The following is a 24,891-nucleotide window of genomic DNA, read 5'->3' on the forward strand; positions in this document are numbered from 1 at the left end:
AAAAAAGCAGACCTCCAGCGTTTGGACAAAACTGCCTGCCTTGACCCAGGATTCAGCTGCTTCCAGCCTAAAGGTAGCTGTCCCTGCCCAGCAAAAGCTACCTAAGGGTGTCAATGAGAAGGTAAGTCCTGAGTTTCGTAGAGAACACCGAGTGGGGGGCGGGCAGCATAGAATTTGAGGAAAGAAGAACAGAGAACTTTTACTTTCTTTCTTAGCACAGGCCTTGTACATAGCAGGGAGACACTGAATGAAACATTCAAAGGCAAAGCTCCCTCAGAACTACCAAGCCAATCAGAGTGCAGGCTTCCTCAGTAGGCATCATGCCAGCAAACAAAACCTCCACCTTTCCCTCTTTTGGTTATTTGACTTGAACGTGAACACAATGAACCTGGAATGATCTCCTGTTGGAAGGGTGAATTTCCAACAAAACCTTTTCTTCAAGAATAGACACCAGTTGGTGCCATTGGAAGCATGCAAAGATGACATGGTGCAGCCACCGTTTGGGGCTGCCATTGCCGGTCCGAGGAACTGAGCTGATGCGGCAGTTCTGTGGCCCCTTCCCGATGACCTGCTTCCTGAACCTTCGCCCTGCTCCGTTGGCAAATGTTTGTGGGGATGTTGACTGAGGTCAGCGATTGAGCGCTTGTTCCGTTTCGCTCGCAGGGAGATGAGACAATGTCGCATCAAGCAAATGCTAGCTCCCCCTTTCCATTCTAGTTTCCCTGTCACTTTTCCAACCACCAAAAATGTCCAATTTGGAGTCGGTTGGGGAGCGGAACTGACTCTGCCGCCGTGCCATTGAATCCCACCTGGCAGGAGGAACTGGAAGCCCCCTGACAAAGTCCCCTGACAAAGAACTGACCTTTCCCTCTCGCCTGCCTCATTTACTCACCCCCCTCTCTCTTTCTCAAGAACTCTCAGAAATTCTAAAGAGCATATTTGAAAAGCTCCAGCCAGAGCACCAGGTGTGTGAGATGCAGGGTGGATGTGATTTAAATCAAAACGATTCAAATCACGATTCAAATCACTAGTCTGTAAGACTTGATTTAAATCATATTTTTACATTCTTGCTGGTATAATCTTAATATTTATAACCAGATGAAGGTTTCATTTTGGGAATACCGTAATACATTTTCAGAGTAATTTTTACACTTAAAACAAAAATTACTGATTTGGTTAAACTGTCAGAAGTACATAGACAGATAATTATGAAATTATTGTGAGGTTTAATAAGTTACCGTATTTTTCGCCCTATAGGACGCACCGGCCCATAGGACGCACCTAATTTTTTTGGGGGGGGAATAAAGGGGGAAAAATTATTTTCCCCCCCCCAGACGCGAGGCTGGGACGGGGGAAGCCTGAGCTTCCCCCAACCCCAAGAACATGCAGCTCTCCGCAAGCCGTGGGAGCCCAGCGCCGGTCTCCCACGGCTGAAGCTAAGACTGAGCACGTTGCACCTCCCCGCTGCCCCTGAGCTTGCGGGCCTTGCAGCAGGGAGAAGCGGGCTTTTCCCGCCGCCAACCTCCAAACCAGGTCGGGGGACAGCGGGATGGCGCACTGCATCTCCCCGCTGTCCCCCCAGCTTGCGGGGCTGGCGGCGGGGAGAGGCAGGCTTCTCCCCGCCGCCAGCCTCCAAACGACGTCAGGAGACAGCGGGATGGTGCGTTCCGCCTCCCCGTTGTCCCCCGAGCTTGTGGGGCTGGCGGTGGGGCTCTCCAGGCTTTAGCGGAAGCCTGCATTCGCCCCATAAGACGCACACACATTTCCCCTCCATTTTTGGAGGGGAAAAAGTGTGTCCTATAGGGCGAAAAATACGGTAACTGTTTATATTTGGACAACTTTTCTGCTGTACTTTGTTGGCAGGAGAATAACAATTTAAACAATTTATTTAAGTAAAACAATAACATTTTAGCATATCTGTCCATGTTTGTTAATTGATGGTGTTAACCAAAAAATAAACTTAGACTGAGTTTTAGAACATGTGAAAAACTTAAAACAAATCCTTATTTCCTGATGAATAGCCTTTGGACTATAATGCAACTTAAATAGAAAACTATCTTTAGAAATATTTTTCCTCCAAAAGCATTTTATTTAAAAAATCTGATTTAAATTTTTAAAAATCAGATTTTTTGATTAAAAATAAATAAATCATGGTCTTTTATATGAATGAGGAACCAGTGATAACTAAGTTCAGTTTCCAGTAATAATGGATTCCAAACAACAAATGTTGATCATGGAAAACCCATTATTAATGAGAGTGAAATTACCTGCCTCTCTGCTCTATGATTGGGTGCCTCAATTTTATAAGATCCCTTCTCCTTTTAGGACGAGGCAGTGAAGAGCACTTTTATGAAGGCGACAGTTCTAATAAGCAAAGCGCTTAAAGTGGAGCCGGGTACCTGCCTCATAGTAAGTAAATAATTTTTTTACAAAGCTCTGACGATCTTCGGTCCAGGGTGCCTCAGGACCCTGTTCTACTTCCACAGCGGAAGGCAGCAGTGTTTCTGAATATCAGTTGCTGGAAGCCACAGGCGGGGAGAGGGAGAGCTCTGTGCAGGTGAAAGATGGATCTTATTCCCAGATCCAGGAGGCCCACTCTTCTCCCATAGTTGTCAAGTGGGCTGGGCTGGAGAGAGAGCACAATTCAGGGCTTGGTGTGGTGGTGGCAGGGATGGTGTCTCCAGTTCTGACATGCTGTGTGCCTGGTTCCATAATTATGCTCCACAGCTGCTGAATTCGCACTTTTTCTGTGAGCTTTGGATCATTCCCCCTCCCCTTCTTTCTCATTCCTCTTCAGTGCCTTGCAGCCACCTCTGAACGCACAGGTTAGATCGGAGCTGGTGGAGAAAAGCATCATGAAGGTCTTCTCTCTGCCCTCCCAGAAGCTGACGAAGCTGAGAGATGGGAGCCCCATGCGAGCAACAGAGATGCAGGTAACTGGACCTTCTGCTTCTAGGGATCTGAACGGAGGGAAATGGCTTGTCAGTACAGCCTGGAACTGTGGCCAGATAAAAAAATCTGAGGGCAAAAAGGCTGAACTGTGTAAGCTACGAATAATGCTGCCAGAGATACTTGGCCCATCACAAGGATGTAACAACCAGAGACCCTGGGTGTATATTCTTGATTCTCTCGGTATGTGTGTCATTTAAAAGGTGTTCCCTCACCACGAGGTCCACAAGGTCCCAGGTTCAATCGTGAACTGCTCATCTAGCTCTTTTTAGCTGGAGATGCAAGATGTGTGCCCCCCCCTCCTTAGAGAGTTAGAATCACAGACCTGCAGAATTAGAAGGAATCCTAAAGGTCCTCTAGTGCTAGTCCAACCCCCCTGAAATGCAGGAAAATGCAGGTGGCCGTTAGGAAGATCAAACCTGCAGCCTTGGCATTATCAGCACCATGCTCTATCTCCAACCGAGCTAACTAGTGCAGGGTGGCCTTCTTTGGTAGAACTGCAATGCGAGGCCTCCCAGAACCTCCTCGCTTTGCCTCTGGGAGCCTGGAGGTCGGAGCCTCCCTTTCCAGCTCCATAGAGAAGTGGGACCATTGGGGGGCAGGGACCGTCAGTCTTTCCTGTGGCGAGTGGGACGCCGCATTCTGGGGCCGAAAGAGGCTCTGGCTCTGCTTCTCGGCTCCCGGGCTCGGGGGCAGCAGCCGAGATCTTGAAGCAACGGCCAACGGCCCCCGCCCTGCCACGCCCCCCGCGCCCCACTCTCGCCTCCCATTGGCTGAGAGGACCCGGGCTTCGCCCAGATACCGAGTCGGAAGAGCCGGCCAATGGGGAGGCCTCGGAGCGGGCGCGTGGGAAAGGAAAGAGGGGTTGGCGCCGGCTCGCCCACTGCCTTCTGGGACTCGTAGTACCTACCCTCTATTCTTCCCCCCAGAGAACGGAAATGAATGACAGGGAGGACTGCGTTTCCCAAAAGCCAACGCGGCGCGGCTTCCCAGCTACGGGTCGCGAGAAGAGGCAAAAGGCCCCCAACCTGGTGCTGTTTTCCCTGCCAGGTGTGCAGGTGGTCAGAGGCTGAGGCGGGAGGGAGGAGGAGGAAGAGGGAGGAGAAGGCCCTGCGCAGCCCCAGCAGCTCCAGCCGCACCAAGCCCGACCTGGAGAAGCTCCCCTGGCATCCCTGGTTGGCATGGAAACTGCCCAGAGCCTTTCTTCCCTCCCTTCTTCCTCCCAACAGCCCCGGGAGGGAGGCCAGGCTGAGAGGCAGCGACTGCCAGCCCCCCCCCCAGCCCTTCCTTTTTTATTCGCACAACAGCCCTGGGAGGCAGGTCAGCCAGAAGGAGAAGCACGGAAAATGCTCCAAGGCTGCTTATTTGATTGCATTTCTGTCCCGCCTTTTTCTCTGAGGAGCCCAAGGTGGCACAGATGGTCCTCTCCCTCCTCGTTTAATCCCCATGTTACCGGAAAAATCCGAAGGCTCCCTTGGACAAAAAGTAAAGACACCAACCAGAGTAAATTGGAGCAAATCAGCAGCCTGTAGGCTTGGCCTTTATTGACTGTTGCAACAGGGTGCTCCCCTCACTTGTAGGTGAGAGGAAAGAAACAGAAAAATGGTGTGCAAGACCTTATAAAAACTTTTGAAATTCCCATCCTGTAGGTCAAGCCCACCCCCCAGAAACATCATGCATACATTACAGAAAGGGGTTGAGGGAGGAGTTGTGGTGGTAACCTGAGTGCCCTGTCGCCTGGCTGGTTCCCTTCTCCCCCCTCCCCATGAGTCATTTTCAGAAGACATTTTCTCCTTTGCATAAAGGAGATCCGTATTTTTGTATTAAGGCTGGAACTAAATTATTTTAGGCGTGAAGCCCAGGAGACAGCACCACAGACTGTTCTGCTGGGAGCCCAGGGGGATGAACTAAATGACTTAACAGGATTTCCCCCATCTTTTACCTTTGACACTTCAAAGGGCTCCCTAAAGGCGGGACCTCCTATCTGTCCTCTTCTGTTTTCCATGCAAAAACCTAAGATCTGCCTGCTTGAAAGCTTCCAAACATCGTGTGCTGTGCGGCAGTTTTCTTCCTCTAATTCCGTCTTCCCGCAGCTGGTGACCTGTAGGAGTTTTACAGCTGATGGAAGCTGTAATGCAGTGGTGTCATGGACTGGCTGGATGCAGAGAAGCTGGGAAACCCCCAAGGAAGAAGGCTCTTAGAATCATAGAATCAAAGAAAAGCCCCAAAAAACTAGGACCCCAATTATTTCAGGGACAGTCTGATTCCTTATGCTTCACCTCAATCACTGAGAACCTCTGGTGGTTCCCAGCACCCCTGAGTTTCATCTAGTCTTCACTAGGGATGTACCCTTTAGTGTGACAGGCCAAGCCTTGTGGAACTCCCTGCTACTAGAGGTTTGTCAAGGACCAGACCTGCTTTCCTTCAGAAACCTTCTGAAAATTTTGTTTAAACAGACATGATTTTAACCAATCAGTATTGACTGACAAACCTAGACAGCATCTTAAAAAGCAGAGACATCAACTTGCCAACAAAGGTCCGTATAGTAAAAGCTATGGTTTTCCCAATAGCGATGTATGGAAGTGAGAGCTGGACCATAAAGAAAGATGATCGCCGAAGAATTGATGCTTTTCAATTATGGTGCTGGAGGAGACTCTTGAGAGGCCCACGGCCTGCAAGAAGATCAAACCTCTCCATTCTTAAGGAAATCACCCCTGAGCGCTTACTGGAAGGACAGATCCTGAAGCTGAGGCTCCAATACTTTGGCCACCTCGTGAGAAGAGAAGACTCCCTGGGAAAGACCCTCCCCTGATTTTGGGAAAGATGGAGGGCACAAGGAGAAGGGAACGACAGAGGACGAGATGGTTGGATAGTGTTCTCGAAGCTACAAACATAAGTTTGACCAAACTGCGGAAGGCAGTGGAAGTCAGGAGGGCCTGGCGTGCTCTGATCCATGGGGTCACGAAGAGTCGGACATGACTAAACAACAACAATAACAACATTGATAGATATTCCTTTATGTTTTATGGATGTTTTATTGATTCTCCCATTTTATTTTCCCACTTGCTATATTTCTACAAAGGGCAGATTATAACATTTGTAAGCAAGTAAATAAATAAATAAATAAATAAATAAACAAACACGTGGCCTTCCAGCTCCCTGCAGCGCGAGAATCTTTTTGCCCAACAACCCTGGGAGGCTTGTGCTACGGACTGAGCTATCCATTTGTTTGTAAGCTGTATTGCTTATATCTTGTGTGTGAGGATCTTGGTGGTCTCTCCCCCCCCCCCCCCCGGTTAGCTTCCTTTCTAATGCTGGAAGGGTGGAAGTTCATGTTCAGTTTCTGTTAATTGATTCTCATGGAAACTTACAGATTCTGGCTTCACACAATTAACTCAAGGCCTTGTCAGTTTGCTCTTGGCAGAAAGCCAAGGTCTGCTTGACCTAGAAACTACTTACTCTGATTGGTTAACGACCAGCACTCAACTCTGTTATCTAGGAATGCTAGCACAGTTTGTGTCGAGGGTGTGTTAGGAGTTAGAAGTGCTGTGTATGGTTAAGAGAGAGAGAGAGAAAGAAAGGATTTATTTTGCTTTGCTTTGTATGCAGAAACTCTGCTGGTTTTATTTTTTCCTTTTAATAAATCCTGTAAATAGTTATTCTGAGTCTAGCTGACTAGTCATTCCACCTCAACTAGCTTCTTCGCTGTGCAGGAAAACTCTGCTACGTTTGGGCTAAAGCCATTAGAGCTATGCCTGACACTTCAAAGTTCCAAGAGTTCAACACAAAGCCTCTCTGGGTAACATTCCACAGCTCTGGGGCAGTCATCTAGGTTTTGCTCTTGCCCTGAAGCAACTCCCAAAAGCAGCAACTGTCCAAAAAACTAGAGAGGCTGACAGTCGGCCAGAGAAGGGCCAGAGGGAGGCAATAGCTGGGGCTTTTTAATTACCACATTTTTCGCTCCATAAGACACACTTTTTTCCGCCTAAAATGTAAGGGGAAATGTCTGTGCCTCTTATGGCGCGAATGTGTGGTCGATCACTGGCTCCCTTTCCGGCCCCAGCCTCTTGCCCAGGCCTCTATTTTTGAATGTTCTGCAGATGGAGGCTGTTTGTTTCCCCAGGGACATGTGACTGGCTGATTAGATTATCTGTCTGGAAACTGTAGAAACTTCTCCCTTTCCTTTCCTAAAGAAGCTGCAGAACTGTGAATTGAACCCCATAAAAACAGGATTTTTTCCCTTTGCAAAGTAAGCTCAACAACTTTGAGCTGATCCTCAAAAAACCAGGGCTTTTCTCCTTTGCAAAAGAAGCTGCACAACTGTGAGTTGATCCTCAAAAAACCAGGGCTTTCCCCCTTTCCTCCTCTAAAAACTAGATGTGTCTTATGGAGCGAAAAATATAGTGGTGAAAGCAGATAGGAAGACCTTTATCATCTTCTTCTCTCACTTAGTGGGGTGGGAGCTGAATGTTGAAAGACTGAGGACCACCAAAAGGAAACGCTTCTTCATGCAGCACAGTTAAATCATGTTTACAAGGCATTCTGCTTATTTTTCAGACTCAGACCCAGGCCCCCAACGCAAACCTCTAAAGAGAAACCAGGCAATATAAATTGTGAATGGTTTATTCACAGTTTGCTAATATATTATAGCATACAAAGGGTATATGACAAAAATTTGGCTACAGACAAAAACTGAAAGGCATAAATTCCACAGCAACCCCTTCCCTCCAATACGTACAGACTAAATCCACCTACATCTCACCTTTAATAGATCACTTTTTTAAAAAAAGTAAACAAAAAAGTAAACGCCAACCAAAATATGAATGCTTTGACCTCAGTTCCTAATTTGGATTCTGCAATGTAGCTAAAAAAACAAAAAAAAGGGTTCAAACACACTCAAGTTCCTGAGCATAACTAGGATGTAAACTCCCAATATTTGTGTAATGAAATTAAAATCACTTTTTAAAAATCTGTACATGGTACCCCAACAGCTCCAACAGAATGCTAGTGTAAACCTGTGTGTGGAAGGTACACCATGCAGAGTTCTTCATAAGCCAAGCACTTTGAATACATATGCATTTTAACTACGGCACACCAGGTTCTGCTCCAACCCCCAAAGCCTTCCCAAGTAAGCTGAAAGGCCTGATCCCAAGAAGCCTCCTGCGCCCTTTCAGAGCTGCGTAAGGTTCAGAATTTCATAAAAATGGCTCTTCAAAGAACAAAGCTGTTCAAAACCATTTACAGTTCTTAAAGGCAGGAGCCCTTGGGTCTGGACTTTGCTCACCCACAAGCAGAGATGTGTCCAGTCCTCAGCACTGGGGGGTGGTCTTGTGTTTAAACATGCAAGAAAGCCATTCCCTCAATACTGGCATGACAGTCTGCAGAGAGACCTGTGCCTGGACTTTAGTTCAATGAAACCCATGTACCAGACCCACCTCTACTTCTATGTAATCCACAAAATGAATTTTAAAAATACATCCAATGTTGAAAAAATATAATCTTGAAAACAAAACTGGATATACATGTAAATATATATTATATTCCTCATTAGGAAATATTTACAAGTCCCAAATGCTAAATGAATTCTTTTTTTAAAAAAATTGCACAAATAAAGGGGTAACGGTGAACCCTGGTGCACAACCACTGAAGGCAGTGGAGTTTTATCAAGGCTATAACTGACCCTTAACATTTGCAAGTTCAGCCTGAAGAACAAAACCTAGAGGCATTACTCTACATGTTAGCCCACATGTAATTATCATGGATTTTATGGATGTGCTATTCACATTTAAGGAACATGTCCAGTTTAGTTAGCTGCATTTTTATCTTGTCTGAAACTGGCAAGAAACTGGTAATGATTCTCAAGTGTAGCCTTCCCTTTGGCTCTTTTAAGAGCCACAGGAAAAATGCCAAAATTACGTTGGAAACCTTTCAGATATGCATAGGAATGTACAGATAAGGGGTGGAAGCTGCATTTCTTCTGCTACAGTGTGTAAGGCCATTTTATTACTTTTCTCTCTGTGCAGCAAGGGCACTTGAAATAAAAAAGCCATGAGAACAAGACTCAGCTTTCTAGGTTATCCAGCTGTCCATCAGTCTCTGTCTTTTTGTCTGGGGACGTATACAGGAAATTGCAGCAAATATACAGAGGGAAAACCAGCAGTCGGCTGTCCAAATTCATCACTACCTGTTCCTGAAAAGCAAAAGTAATACTGTATTTTTTGTAACAAAGGAAACAATATTTCCCCCTTATAATTCAGAGAATTCATTCTGTCCTATTCTCTGTTCTTTTTCCTGCTGTTGTTCCCTGGAAACACTTTTCAAGGGAAGAAGAGCCAGTGTTTCCTTGCAGTAGCATCTGAAATGAGCCAAGGTGCTGAAAACACATACCTGATCTTTTTCAAGGGTTAATATCTGATATCCTGCTGTTCTACTACAAATAAGCTTCCCACTGCTATCAAAAGAAGCCAGACGCAACCTAAGGGCAGATAAAAAGTTACACTAAGCAAGCTGGAACCGATTTGGGAAAGGGGGGAATCAGAATAACTGTTCGTATGGGTTTTGTTTGGTGGGGGAGGGGCCTTAGGAATGGCAGGTAGAGAAAAAAATGCCATCTTTTATAGTCTTTTATAGTCAGCATTACAGTTGACAGAAGCTATACAGTCTCTTCCAGTATAAAGGGTGATATGAGGAAGGAAGGAAGGAAGGAAGGAAGGAAGGAAGGAAGGAAGGAAGGAAGGAAGGAAAGAGAACAGAATCTCTAAGGCTGCCAGCAGACACTGGCAACCCTTACAATGGTAAATGTTATACCAGTGTTGTTATGTTGGTATACATTTTGCCCCTAAACACAGGCTTCCACGGACTGGAATTGTCTGTATGACTTGTCAAGTGCCATAATATTGTATCTACAAACCACCCAGCAAATTCCCCACTATCTATATACAAACTGAAACCCAGGAGGAATTTGGGCAGAGGGGAGAAAGGGTGCCTTAATCCATTGCTCCCAAGTCATGCTCTTCATCTTTCTTTCCACGCTTGATCTTTCCTGCCTTTTCCCTGAAAAAACTGTGGGGTGGGGACAGCTTGGATACATGCTACCAAAGGACGCTAAATGGATATATTCCCCCCTCCCTTCCCTAGCACCCATATTTTGGGATGGAGAGAGGCTAACCCTAGTCAAAGAGCAACAGCAAGGGAACTCTAATAGATCACACTAAAGGGCAATTTCTCAAAAGTTGATTCTTTAAACTGCTGCCAATAGCTAGGACGTGCAACACTGTCCTCTACAGTCAGAATATTTCTCAGTGGCATCAGGGAAAAAGTACCCCCTCACTGCAGCAACACAGTATAGGGGACCCTGAAACAGAGTCCAGGGTGGAGATAAGCAGGCAGAACCACAGTGCACTCACCTGAAAGCAATGTTCCTCCGGGGCTGCAGGCTGACGGAGCCACTGCACGGCTGATTCAAAGTGTTACGCTTGAAGATGATGTAGCGGTTGGTGTAAGTCACCAGCAGATCAAAGCCAAAGTTGAAACCTGTCCATCGCCAACAATACTTGAAGAAATAAAGGAGGTCATTGCCCCACATATAGTTACATACTAAACATATGCTTTATTTTTACGCCTGAATAGTTTGCCACAGATCTATTTTGATCTCAGTACAGAAAACTGTAATATTCTATCAATAGGTTTATTGCTAAAAAGCTCTATGGTGGCTGTTATCAATAGCGATGGCATGTTGGCATACCACCTGTATATCTAGATGTCAATTAAGGTACTTAAGACTCATAAGAATTTGTTTATAAAAACACTATTTGCGTTATAACCCAATTTTCAGCAAACCACTCACAAAAATTGTTAATTAATTACCCGCTTTAAAAGGGCATGGAAAAACACTTGTGCTTACGTCACCATCCTTTGCAAGTTTCCTGCCACACCGCATGCTATTTGCTTCCAGCTCGTCCTTATTAATTTCTTGAGGCCTTTGGACATACAAAAGAGCCTTTTAAAAAATGTCATCTTTTCAGATGAAAGAGCAAGAAAAGTAGCCTGTGAAATCAGGTACATAAACATGCAAGACAAACTGCAAATGTGTTGAAAACATTTCAGGAGGTTCTCCCTTCTGCTAGCATCAAAGTTCCTTGTTCATCATTCAAAGCAGTGTTGGGGAATGAGTGTTCGGACCCCTGGGTGGTCTCCTGTGGGGTACCTCAAGGCTCTGTCCTCTCCCCCATGCTTTTTAATATCTATATGAAGCTGCTGGGAGAGATTATCAGGGGGTTTGGGCTCGGTGTTCACCTGTATGTGGATGATACCCAGCTCTACCTCTCATTTAAAGCGGAACTAATGAATGTGGTGAACATCTGGTGTGTCTGGAGGCGGTTGGACAATGGATGGTGGTAAATGGATTGAGGTTGAATCCTGACAAGGCAGAAGTACTGTTTCTGGGGTACTGGGGGCAAGCAGGGGAGGGGCTCCCTGGTCCTGAATGGGGTAACTGTTTCCCTAAGGGACCAGGTGTGCAGCCTGGGGTCTTCACGAACTCAGCTGTCCATGGAGGTTTAGGTTAATTCTGCGTCCAGGGTGGCTGTCTTGCTCCATCTGGTACGCTGGTTGAGACCCCACTTGCCTGTGCACTGTCTTACTTTTTAATGGTTGATGTTTTATTATGTTTTTAATATTTTGTTGGGAGCCACACAAAATGGCTGAGGCAACAGAGTCAGATGGGTGGCATATAAATAATAAAATGATTATTAAATTGTTATCAGTCTGATCCATTCCTTGGGTTTATATACAATAGACCAGGATAAGATTGCTACTGAACCGTCTTGTACTGGTAGAGGCCACAGATTATGCAGGTAGATCAGCTTCTTGCAGGATACTGCCAGTACAAGGGAGAAAACTAGTTGGGTGACAGTGGTAAGAAGGTTTTCAGCCTAGTCTGATCTTGCTCAGAACTCACTTTTGAACCTTTCATTTGTATAACATTACACAAGTGTAAGACTAAGTAAAAACACCCCTGCTAACCAATGCAGAATGTTTACGACCCTCCAGGCTGGCCTAGTTCCAATGGAGGGGAGTCCAATAAAGCGATTAGATGAGTACAGCACACACACCAGGAGCAGAAGCACCCCAAGAAACAAACACAGTTCTCACATTTACATATTTTACATTATTATATCCTACCTATTTGGACTCAACAATGAGCCTTACCATTAAAATTGTGAGTTATGCAACCATTACAACAAAAAAACTAAAAATTTGAGCGTGTCGAGATCAGTAAGAACAGGAGTGAGAACCATCACAACAAGGGAGCTACATCACTAACCCTGAATCTGCAGAACTACAATTCCACAAGTAGGAACTTGGCAATGGGGAACGTTGGTGAAATGGTGCTTGATACAAACAGAAGAACTTCCAATCAAGGCCAATAAAGTAGGAAGGACAGATGACCAACACTTGTGTTATCAGAACCCTGCCTACCATGCACTTTGAGGAGTCACAATTCCATCCTTACCACTTGGAGGTTGCAACAACAAAGAACTCCAGAGCTAAGCAGATGGGGGTGGGGGCAATAACTCAAAATACGCCCCCTTATTTGAGGGATCCCATAGCGTACTTCCCTCCCTTTACTCCTAACCTCTGGTTCCTGCTCTGTAACAAGTCATTGATCCATAAAAGGACCCCCTCCCTTTTATCCCATGCCTGCTAAATTTATTCAGTCTTTGGAGAAGTACTCTTCAAAAGCTTTCCAGAAGTTTTAGCATAGAGAGTTGTTCTTCTTCTTTGGCGATCCCTCATAGCTGAGTAAGATTGTCTTCCATGAACATGGTCTTAACAGTGAGTCTGTAAGTGACTGTGGAGGGTTGTATCCCATTAACCACTACTCGGAGCAGACCCAATGGACCCAAGTTAGGCACACCTGTTCATTTCAATGGGCCTACTACAATTATGACTAGCATGGAATACAACGCATTCCAGCTGATGGCTGGGTTCCCTTCTGGGCACTGCATGCCAGAGGGTGAAGTAAAAGCAACACACACAATTCGCACAAACCACACATATACATGTCCTACTTGTGCATTCCCTCCATCCTTGTCTGATAAGTTTCATAATAAACCAACTTCAAACAACAGGTTACAGAGCTGGCTGATTAAATTAAACTTTGCTTTACGCAAGGAAGCTGGTTTGTACATAATGCTAAGCTGAGGCTCTTTTAAAAGTTAAATTACACTTGGCAGAAGTCCTCCTTTTGGCTGTGTGAGGAGGAACAGGAGGAACACACAAGCCCAAGAGCAACCTCAGGTTTGTGGAGGTTCATCCACGTAGCCAAAACCAAGGCTTAGCATTCTGTGCAGCTCAGATCACAGTCTAAAATCTATAAAACAAATGTTTATATATACACACACACATACACACATCTTGGGCAGCATAAAAGCTTAGACAGGAAACCTTTCGTAGGTAGAAAGCAAATAACTTAAAACTGTAAATGACATATTGCAGAAGTTACTACTGAAAAGTAGGAATTCTGGATATTATCTTTTCTGACCATGTATTTAGAAAACTTTATCCTGCTTCTCTCAAACTGAAATAATTCAGTTTAATGATTTGCTTGTTTCAATGCACTATGCCTCGGTACTGAGTATCTTTGTAATAGACTGAAGCTGCACTCTACATAATCAGGCCACTGGTTGATCTAGAGCAGTGAGAGAGTAAATGCCATTAGAACTCAGAGAGACTAACATATGCACAGAGGACTGGGCTGCAAAGGTACTGCTGGGCATTTGATTTTGGAATCTGTATACTGCCTCGTTTAAGCTAATAGGCAAATGGCTAAAAAGGGCAACACCTACAAAGAGTGTGAATCAGTTCAATTCTTTATGGGGAAGGTTTGGGAAATGTTTTTTAAATAAAACAAAAACAAAGCTACATATGTGAAGGGCAAGCTTCAAATTCATGAGCATCAAGATCAAAGCACACAGAGAAAGGCAAGTTCTTTCCCAAAGAAAGCATTGCTTACAGGATCAACTTGAGCGGCCAAACGTTTGATGCTCATGACGTTTACATTTGTACTATGAAAGCTGCTCTCTACAACATAAAAGCACAACCAACCCCTAACATCACAACCAGTTATGTAACATCTTCAGCAAAGTGTGTGAAATGGCTTTCATTCATATCATAATGTAAAAGCCAACTTAATGTATTAATTTTATTAAATAAACTTCAACTGCACTAAAAATAAAAGTCACAGAACCAGGCCTCCAGAAAGCCACTCATTAAGGTGCAAATAGCAACAGAATTTCTCTCAAGTACTCTGCAAATTGCAGAAGCATTGAATTTTCGCTGTTTTGGCTTTACAGAAGGAACACACAGTGCAAGCAATGCTGAAAAGGCCCTGGGCTACTGGAAACCAAGACTAAGCTTGTCCCCCTAAATCTCTAAGACATACAGAAGCCTCAGGGAGAGGGGCAGGGTCCTTTCATCCTTTGCACCAGGCATTGGAGAATGAAAAAAGCAGCCACTTCCCTCTTTTCCAACACTGCCATAGGCATGATCAGATGACTCTGGGAATGATGGCAACACTAAGCATCTGTTGAACACATAAAGCCAAAATTTCTGGGCTGCTGCAGATAGCCACCCCCAAAAGACTGGAACTCTTAAATTTAAAATGTTAAATTAGCCACACTTTGTTTTTCTCTTTCATTGTGAGAGCCACATTCTGAGATGCCTGTACCGGAGAAGGGGGTGCACTAACAAACTTATAGGAAAAGGGGTGTGCTATACATACCCAATGTCATTGTCTTGTTCTGCTCTGAGCATGGCAAACCACTGCTGTTTGTAAACAGAGGACAGCCATTCTAAAATTTAAAAAAACCAAAGTGGGTCTTTTACAGATGGGGAATATAAGTTAAGCAGCACTTTAAAAAGTCTTATAACTTACACAAATCTATGCATGTCGCTAAACTATAGGATCCCACCACTCTGCACTAAGCGATTCAGCTAGTGTGATAGAAGTAAAGAAAAAGGGGGCTCCACTGTTTGAAAGAACATGCACACACACACACACACACACACACACACACACACACACACTCTACTATGGTTAAAATGAAAAATGGTCAGTCATTAATTTCCACCTAGGTAATCCAGTTTCAGCTAAGACCTTACCTGGAATGGTTTCTATAAAATTTGGTGCTCAGAGTATTTAATTCATCCATCCTTTTTGCCACTTCAGTCCAACTTAAACAGGCCTCAGTTCCAAATCACTAATTTCCTCTCATCTCAACATTTGCCAGTTCACCTCATTCTCATGCCCCTTCAGCTTACCTTTCTACCATTAAATCTCACTCAGTTTAGTTCTGCATTTTTCTGTAAAATCTTCCACCTTGTCATGTTGACACAAAACCCCAGTTCCTCCCAACAACTTACAGAGAGTGCCAAAACTTTCTTGTTTACTAAACTAGAATAAACTCTACGGCGACAATCGCATGGCGGCATTCCCAAGACATGCAGAAAACACAAGCCTAGAACATACTGCAACCAAATAAGCCTTTCACTTATGACATTCACCACATGGAATGTGAGCCCAGGATGTTCTATAGCTACGGAAGGGTTTTCACCAGTCCCTACATTTTGAGGGGACGGGGAATGGTATTCCTAATCCTTCCATTAGAGATCCTGCAATCCTGCATTAAGCTGTGGGAATCCTTTGCACCCAAACCCCACTTGATCCACACCACTTTCACATTAGTAAATTGGATCTGAACCCCCTCAGCATGCCCACATATTCAGTCCTGAACCCACCTTGTCTGCGGCCAAGGGGGAAAAGAGAGAGCTGCTCCAATCTTACCTGCAGGTATCAGACCATCTCGCTCAACAATTTTTGCTGATGCCAGATCGCTGACTATGTACTGCAGCCGTAAGTGTCTGAAAACTGCCAAAAATGCACTTCCTGGTTCTGATTCCAAGAATGAGATGCCATCCCCAAAATCTGCAATGTGATAATAAGCAAGCCGTTGTGAGTTCAAAAACCTTTTCGTTAAGCTTGCACAGTTGAACTGGCCCTGCCCCTCCTCCCAGATCTGCTCTGGGGGAATCACTCAACCCTCTGTAGCCAATTTTGAGGGCTGTGGCAGCACACATCAAGAGAAGTGCTGTTGCACTCACAGAAGTCATTCTGCTAACAATGACGTCATAGGATTCCACCCAAACGATTTATGGTCAATTGTACAGTAACAGAAAGTAGGAAATGCATTCTGCAGGCAAAGCTGAAAAATATCAGATTTTCCTTTAAATTGGAACAATTTTATTTTCATTCACTCAATTTAATTCCGCCTGTTTTAATACAACTAGATCCTGCTTCTTTTTTAGTGCTCAGGATCACACATAGAACTATGGATATGAAGCTAAATAAAGGATAAATCCTTTCCAGCCCACATTAAATAGGCCAACTGCATATTAACATCTTCAAGGTACATCTTGCACAAAGAGAAGATTTTAGATTTCCAACATGCACAGTCATTACCTTTTTTACGCTTGGAAAACCAAACATCTGCTTCATTTAAAAGATGCTTTAGAGATCCATTCCAAGAAGGCACCAGTTGAAGGAACATCCACTGGATAAAAATAAAATGGTGCAAGTTTAAAATTTTCCATTGGAACATTTTTCAATCAGTGTGAAAACACACACACACCCTTTTATAAGCAGCCCCATTTACACACATTCAATTTGAGTGTGACAATGTTTACGCGCATTGTGCCGAACCTTGAAGTAACCCAGAAACATCATAACGACATCTCTGAAACGCTATTAAAAGAGTGGAAAGGGGGGCAGGGCAGAGGCATAATGGGGGGTTTGCAGGCTTTTTCAATGGGTTCCAATTACAGTGTCACCTTGGTTCTCAAACGCCTTGGTTCCCAAACGCTGAAAACCTGGAAGTAAGTGTTCTAGTTTTCGAATGTTTTTCAGAAGCCGAATGTCCAATGTGGCTGTTGGCTATTGTTTCCAGGGTGCCTGCACCAATCAGCTGTGCCTTGGTTTTCGAACATTTCGGAAGTCAAATGGACGTCCGGAATGGATTAAGTTTGATGCTTGGCGCTTTTGTTTTTGCTATTTACCATATTTTCCGCTCTATAAGACGCACCTAGTTTTTGGAGAAGGAAAACAAGAAAAAAAAAATATTCTGAATCTCAGAAGCCAGAACAGCAAGAGGGATTGCTTCGCAGTGAAAGCAGCAATCCCTCTTGCTGTTCTGGCTTCTGGGATAGCTGCGCAACCTGCATTCGCTCCATAAGACGCACACAAATTTCCCCTTACTTTTTAGGAGGGGGAAAGTGAGTCTTATAGAGCAAAAAATACAATATTTTGTCTTTTTGAGGCCATTTTGGTTAATTTGTTTTTGTGACTGTGTGGAACCCAGTTCAGCTACTGATTGATTTATAGTGTGACTGCGGAAATGGATAAAAGTCCCCCACCCAAACAATGACTATTATCAGTGCAGGTAAGAAAAATAATAATTTACAATTTTATTTTATAGTACAGTACGTTGATTATTGCTTTCATTTTATGGATCAATGGTCTTGTTAGAGAGTAAAATTCATGTTAAATTGCTGTTTTAGGGGTTGTTTTTAAAAGTCTGGAACGGATCCGTTTTGCATTACAGTACTTTCTAGGGGAAAGCGCGCCTTGGTTTTGGAACACTTTGGTTTTGGAATAGACTTCCAGAACGGATCAAGTTTGAGAACCAAGGTACCACTGTATACACGATTTCACTGATGCACATGGTGCCTTCGACATTAATTGCCTTGTAAACAAGGGCTGCCTGTACTAGAAATAAGAATGTTTTATGACACAGCGGCACCTGGACCAGAGCAACTGTGGATTAAGCCTGGTTTGGTGCAAATCCAACAATAGGGCACCTGTTTCACACAAACAGGACTGTCGGGGTCTTGGTTACTACCTTTTTCAGAGCAGTGTACACATCCATCTCCACTTGCATGACAAACAGGTTAGAGGAACTGATCAGCTGTTTCATGAGGTTTATACTGGAACAGAAGACATGGCACATGAAATGTCAAGGTAATGAACAGATTCATTTAAATTTGTATAATTTCAGGCCAAACATCTCTCAGTATCTCAGTTAATCCAAGACAGCTGAAATCTCAATACCTGAGTTCTTTGACGAGTTCCACACACTGGTGTGTCATCAGGTTGTTTAAGAGCCATTCAAGGCACCTAGATTTAACATATATCAGTCTTATCAGAGTGCACAGAAAGATGATTTCCCCAAACAATTATACATCTAGGAAGAACATTTTAAGCAACTTGCAGAGTAGATACTTGCTCCGTATTACCAAGTATCACCGTATACCATGAAGTCCCCACATGCAATGCCCGCCCACCCTGCTATAATCCCCTTCACTCCCACCATGGATCTTACATTCCCATTGCATCCAACAATATAATAAAGCAGGCTTCCTCAACCTTGGCCCTCCAGATGTTTTTGGCCTACAACTCCCATGATCCCTAGCTAGCAGTACCAGTGGTCAGGGATGATGGGAATTGTAGTCTCAAAACATCTGGAGGGCTGAGTTTGAGGAAGCCTGATATAAAGTATCACTCTGAGCCTGTGTCATCCTTCCAATTTTCTGATTCTCGGATACCACAGCCCACAATACTCAGAAGTCCCAACTGCACTGTATTGGGCAGAAATGTTTTCAGAATGTCAAGCCTACTTTTACTTACCTAAAACTTATTTTCTATAAGAATATACATATCCCAAAGAACATACTTTTCAGAGTAATGTACAAAACAGGAAGGTGAAAGAATGCCCATGAAGGAGCCACATTAGCTGCTACCCAAAGCGATTCCAAGGGGAATCACACTATTTTTAGAAATGCCTTCTCATTAGATAAAGCTCATTTCAATGCAAAGAAGATACTTGCTTTTTTTTCAGGGAATCTAATCCATATGTTCCTGCAGAATTATAATAGCTGCACACAGTTTTTGCATTAATTGTTTCCTTCATTGTCTCACCACATTGCTGTATTAAGCCATCCTGAAAATACACAACAGAAAAAAATCTCCAATGCCTAAATAGTATGTGTAATCTACTTCCCAGAATAGCCTAGGAAGAAGGTGAACTCAGTAGATAAAGTATTGATAATGCCTAAAAGCCTGGAAGAAACCTATATATACCTCCAGTTTAATCATCGTTCAGTTGCCCCCATTTTGGAACATAAGAAACTATTTATGCCAAGTCAAACTAGCTATTGTGTGCATGAACTGCTAGCAGCAGTCCAAAAAGACACTTTTCTAGCTTTCCTACATGAGAGCCCTTGGAACAGGAGCAGGGAACCTGCAGCCCTCCAGGTGCTGTTGGTCCACTATTCTCAAATCCCTAGACCTTGACCATGCTGGCTGGGGCTGAAGGAAAGCTGGGAGTCCAACACCAACTGAAGGGCCAGAGGTTCCCCACTGCTGCCTTAGAAGGATTGAACATACAACCTTTGAGCACGTATATTGCATATATAATACAGAGAAGCAGCAGAAGATGGAGATTGTTAACAGGAAAAGTTACAGGGCACTCATAAAATGTTCACCTTTGCATAATGAAATGAGTCTTCTTACATATTATCATCATTTATATTTGGATCCCTTTTGTCAGGAAAATGCCGAATAAAGCAACTTACAAAAATGGTATGAACACAAATCTGTTGTAACATACACAATCAACAAAAGCCTAAAAAACACATCTATACAAATTAAAGACAGGTCTCACAGATCCTGCCCCACAAATCTCGGAAAACCCTCAAAATGAAAGGCCACCAGCCCAGGTAAAACAAAAAGGTTTTACCCAGGTGTCTAAAACATATAAAGAAGGTGCCAGCATGCCTTGCTAGGGAGAGAATTCCACAATTCCACCACTGAAAAGGCCCCTTCCCATGTTGCCACCCCCTAGACCACCTATGGAGGGGGTTCACAGAAAAGGGCACCAGATGATGACTCTGGGTCTTTTACCAAGTTAAACATTTTACAAATGCCCCATAGCTTATAAACTGAAGGGGGAGGGTGCCAAATAAAGGTAGCCATTTCTACTTACCAACTGCAGCATGCTGGCTGCTGCTAGGAGTGCAATGACTCTGCTGGGATTTATTAACACTTCATCTCGATAAAGTGACCCAAATGCTACCTGTAAGGCTGGGAAACAAGCATCCCATCAAAGCAAATGTAGAGGATTTAACACACAGTTAAATTATTAGTGTTTTTAGTTAATTAATTCCTTTCCATCCAACGCAAGTGTTCAAAGTGATGTTTAAAAATTTAATGTCCGAAGAACTTTCAATACATCAACAACACTTGAGAAAGGAAAACAAACTGCAGAACTAACAACTAAGAAACTTGGAGGAGTATATCCTGTGCAGGAAAATCAGTCAAATGCATTAAGAAGTATTAAGCAGCAGGGAGAAGCTGCTGAGAAGTCAAACCGCTCGACAGAAACAGCTATTATAACAGGTCAGGAACATGACAAATATAAAATCCTACGTTACGCCAATGATCCATAATAGCTAACGTAACCTAAAACTAAGGGGGAACTCTTAAGTGGAACAGAGTAGGCAGACAACTGTTTACTACATCAACAAATAAAAAACAGATTTTCAAATGCTCTGCTCCTTTGTAATAAAAATTTGGGTGGGAGTGGGACAGTTCATTTTGTGTTTTTCACACTGACAACATAAAAAGTTTTAAAGAAGTCCCAAGGTGCCTGGCTACTTTCTTTAACACTGCTCCCAAATGGAGGAACCCATTTTCTAATGAGTTCTCTAGAATCTTCTCCCAACACATTCCCCAAATTTCCAACTGTAAATGTGATTCAAATAATGTTTTAATAAACAACTTTTGATAATTTAAAAAAAAAAATCTTAGCTGACTTGACAAGTACCCACGTCTTCTGTAAAAAAGGAACATCATCCTTTGCTTACCTTCTACATCAATATTCTGATCAGGAATTTCCAATTCTATTGTATCCATTTCCGATTCCCTCCAAGAACCGCTGAACATACTCGAAAAGTAGCCAGACTACAAAAAAAAGACCCTGAATTTAATTCAAATGTTTAAAATGTAAGAATATATGCAAATTAATATGGTACAAAGAAAGTAAGCTGTATGTCCATATCAGGAGGCATTATGGCAGATCTCTTCCATTCCTAATAAATTTCAAGCAAGTTCTTCATTAGCCTTTATTTCAAGCATGTTTGATCTCTAAAGTATCAGTCTGAACACTCTCAACTTTATATGCCATGGTTTATGATACCAGAATGAGTGTTCAGACTATGCAGTACCCACCACCCCATGTACCTACTCTAGTGTTTGATCCTAGTTAAAGCAAGCTATGGTTTCCCATTATCTCTGAAATAGATTCAGGAACAGAAACCAGGATCAAACAAGGCTTTCATTCCTGGTTAGTACATCACCATTAAGTCACAACTTCCTGTTTCAGGAGTAACGGAACACTGGTTTTAACCAAGTTTGGACAAAACACAACTAAGATTATGAATCGTTTTATCCAAACAAACCTAAACTACCAACTGTAAAACAAGAGGGGGAAGAAGTAATTAAAATAATATTGAATACTGCCTGAAATTTGAACAAAAACTCCCATGGGCAGCAATTTAGAAGGGTACTGGAAAAGGAACCACATGCAAGACATACAAATAGATGTACAAGGGTGGTCTCATGCTACAGACATACATACATTGCTGTATCCATACAAAGTTAGGTGTAGGTAAATTAACACACACACACACACACACACACACACACACACACACACCATGTAAGTATACCTTTTCATTAAAATGTAATTCATATAAAACTAGAAATAGCTAGTTTTCCATCCAAGGAAGTGAAAATTACTGCTCTACTAGAACTTTCCATCACAGCAGGAGGTGACCCCATAATGAGATGCTATCACTCACAGAAGTTTACCTGAGAGATCAAAAGAATAAAGTCTATTTGTACAGTAGTATATTCCCTTTGACAACCTTATTTTTTCCAAGGGAAACAATATGTTATGTTTAGTTTATTCGAGCTAAGCTAAAGTATGCTTTGTTAGCCATTAATGTACACCTCACTGCTGCTCTTGAGAATTCTGGACATAGCGGCAGGCAAGGGATAAATAAAGAGTGTGTGTCTAACGGCACTATCCCCTGCATGTTTACTCAGAAACAAGTTCCACGGAGTTCAGTGGGACTTGCTCCCTAATAAAGTTATTTAGAATTAGAGCCCAAGATCTGCCTGGAAAAAAATATTTTATTCTTACCTGACATAAGTATATCTTGTGCAAGTTCCACTCTTCTCCCAGAGCACAAATCTTAATATCACTGTTTTCACCATTTAGAAATAAAGTCTGATATATATACTTCGAAGTGCTTTTTAATTTTTTCCTGTATTAAGGGGAAAAAAACAAGTATTGAATTCCAGCACATAACACTAAACATAACATTTTGAAAGCTTGTTGGACAGATGAAACTTCCTTGCAAGCATCCCATTGAACCAATTTGATCCATTTTCCATGGTTTTTACCAAAGTCAATGGTTACAAGGTTGGTTTCAAGTTACACTTTGTTTAAGGAAGCCCACAGTTATCCCAACATCATGCTTCTTTATGAGCTGAGGCAATCAGGAGTAATTCTAAAAGCAATCATGAGCCTTCTAAAAAAGCCTTTAAAAAGTGGATACCACAGAGCATATCCTGGCTCAGCCAATGCCATTTACTGAGCCTTTACAGTGGTGCCCCGCAAGACGGAAAACCTGCTAGACGAAAGGGTTTTCCGTTTTGGAGGCGCTTCGCAAAACGAATTTCCCTATGGGGTTGCTTCGCAAGACGAAAAAATCTTGCGTCCCCCCTGCGGTTTTTTCCGCTTTTTCCGCCCCTTTCTTAAGCCACTAAACCGCTTATCAGCTGTTCCGCTGATAAGCCGCTTAACACCTGATTGCTGGAAGCCGCTTGACAACTGTAGCGCTAATCCGCTAAGCTGTCAATGGGCTTGCTTCGCAAGACGAAAAAACCGCTAGATGAAGAGAATCGCGGAACGAATTCTTTTCGTCTAGCGAGGCACCACTGTACCTGCCTGGAAGCTCTCATAAGGGACATATTTTTTTTGTATTATCAGCTTCATCCTGCTGCTGAGGATCATATTTAGTTTAGCTTTAAAACACAGGCTCACCTAAGGCGCCAGGAATGTATATCATTTACCTACTTTTAAGGTGTTGCCAGGCATGTGCATGTTCTGTTGGAACTTCTGTTCCTGCTATAATAGTGCTTGAATCTGCAAAATGGGACGGCCAGTAGCTCAAAAGTAAAGCATGTGCTTTGCCTGAAGAAGGGCCTGGGTCCAATCCCTGCTGGGATCTCCAGGTACAGCTTGGGAGAGACTTCCTGTCTGAAACCTTGGAAAGATCCTCTCAATCACTGTAGGCCAGTGGTTCCCAGAAGGGGCAGAGAAATTGCTAGTGGCAGGCACTAAGCGGCATGGCAGGTGGCTGCTGGTAGAGCAAATGACTAACAGATTTTGACAAGCTGATGCCACTGGGTCACATTTGGTTGAATTAATTCATCCTCTCTCAAACTTGGCTCCCCAGATGTTGTTGGACTACAAATCCCATCATCCCTGATCACTGGTCCTGGTAGTGAGGTGTGATGGGAGTTGTATTCCAACACCTGGGGATCCAATTTTGAGAAAGGATGAATTAATAAAACTAAACAGTTTTAACTGGGTTTTGAATTAGTATGCAATCAGTTGTTACTATTTTAAATTTTGTGGCGTTATCTTCCTCAGTGAGGCGTGCAATATTCTGAATAATGGGGGGCACGGGGACGAGTTTATGGTAAAGGTAAAGGGACCCCTGACCATTAGGTCCAGTCGTGGCTGACTCTGGGGTTTTATTGGCAAGGGAGCCGGCGTACAACTTCCAGGTCATGTGGCCAGCATGACTAAGCCGCTTCTGGAGAACAAGAGCAGCGCACGGAAACACCGTTTACCTTCCTACTGCAGTGGTACCTATTTATCTACTTGCACTTTGACGTGCTTTTGAACTGCTAGGTTGGCAGGATCAGGGACTGAGCAACGGGAGCTCACCCCGTCACAGGGATTCGAACCGCCAACCTTCTGATCAGCAAGTCCTAGGCTCTGTGGTTTAATGTTTGGGAACCACTGGCCCTGTAGAAAGCACTGAGCAAGATGGGCCGATCACAGAATGGTAGGAGTTGGCAAGGTCCCGAGGTTCATCTAGTCCAACCTCCTGCAACGCAGGAATCGCAGCGGCCTGCCTCGGTATGAAGCGGCTGCCTCGGTTCCCCGGAGGGGGCTGCAGGAGGCCGATGACCCCCCTCCCCCCCTGCAGCCCAGTTCCCCGCAGCGGCCCCCGCTTGCTCCGCAGCACCTGGCCCTCGGAGGCTGGAGGCCTCAACCGGGTCCTCCAGGGCGGCATCCTGAGGCTGCGAGTCCCGCGGGCGAACGCGCCGCTGCCCTGAGGCGAAGTACCTCCTCGGGGTGTTGAGCAGCCGCTCCTCCCGCTCGCTCTCGTCGTCGCTGTCCGTGTCGCTCGGGTACGCGCCCAGGTCGCCCCGCTTCCTCTTGGCGGCGACGGCAGCCCCGCCTCGGCCTCCGACGCCCCTCAGGCCCGCCGCCGCCGCCACAGCCCCCGCCGGACCTTCGCCGTGCGGGGCAGCGGCAGCCGCCGCCGGCCGGCCCCGCCACGCCCTGCTGCTCAGCAAGCCCATGGCCGCTCGCCTGCCTCCTCCTCATGAGGCCCACGCCAAGGCCGCGGCCGCCGGCCACTCAGCGACCAGCGGCAGCAACGGCCGCCGCCATTATAGCCACGGCGGCCGGCCGACGCACAGCGCATGCGCCGCAACGGCACACGCCACAGACCAGGCTGCCC

At 44.3% G+C, this 24,891-nt stretch overlaps 1 protein-coding gene across 2 annotated transcripts; it reads right to left on the reverse strand.

Annotated features, from left to right (window-relative positions):
* Window positions 1-7,556: 7,556 nt before the first annotated feature.
* GMCL1 (germ cell-less 1, spermatogenesis associated) lies at window positions 7,557-24,857 on the reverse strand. Of its 2 annotated transcripts, XM_081922556.1 has the most exons (14): window positions 24,492-24,850; window positions 22,269-22,392; window positions 20,929-21,025; window positions 20,049-20,146; window positions 18,892-19,004; window positions 18,116-18,181; window positions 17,907-17,991; window positions 16,472-16,562; window positions 15,797-15,937; window positions 14,735-14,804; window positions 10,853-10,928; window positions 10,356-10,501; window positions 9,337-9,424; window positions 7,557-9,139 (listed from the first exon to the last, which is right to left on the reverse strand). In XM_081922556.1, the coding sequence occupies exons 1-14, from the start codon at window positions 24,728-24,730 to the stop codon at window positions 9,011-9,013; spliced, it is 1,563 nt and encodes a 520-aa protein (XP_081778682.1). In that variant the 5' UTR covers window positions 24,731-24,850; the 3' UTR covers window positions 7,557-9,010. The 2 variants fall into 2 exon arrangements, 1 of the variants encoding a protein (XP_081778682.1); XR_014171159.1 differs by lacking the exon at window positions 7,557-9,139 and having other exon boundaries at window positions 9,343-9,424; window positions 10,816-10,928; window positions 24,492-24,857.
* Window positions 24,858-24,891: the final 34 nt, after the last annotated feature.

The sequence above is a fragment of the Podarcis melisellensis genome (assembly GCF_964234715.1).
Source record: "Podarcis melisellensis genome assembly, chromosome: 8".
In the NCBI taxonomy this organism is placed as follows: domain Eukaryota; kingdom Metazoa; phylum Chordata; class Lepidosauria; order Squamata; family Lacertidae; genus Podarcis; species Podarcis melisellensis.

Bases quoted from the DNA above. Each gene is read 5' to 3' on its own strand.
- GMCL1 (XM_081922556.1), bottom strand. From the start codon at position 24,730: ATGGGCTTGCTGAGCAGCAGGGCGTGGCGGGGCCGGCCGGCGGCGGCT. The intron at 22,393-24,491 runs GTACTTCGCCTC...CCCTTAATACAG, and splicing joins CTGCTCAACACCCCGAGGAG to GAAAAAATTAAAAAGCACTT. The intron at 18,182-18,891 runs GCAAGTATCTTC...TGTTAAATCTAG, and splicing joins TTAGATTCCCTGAAAAAAAA to GTGCCTTGAATGGCTCTTAA.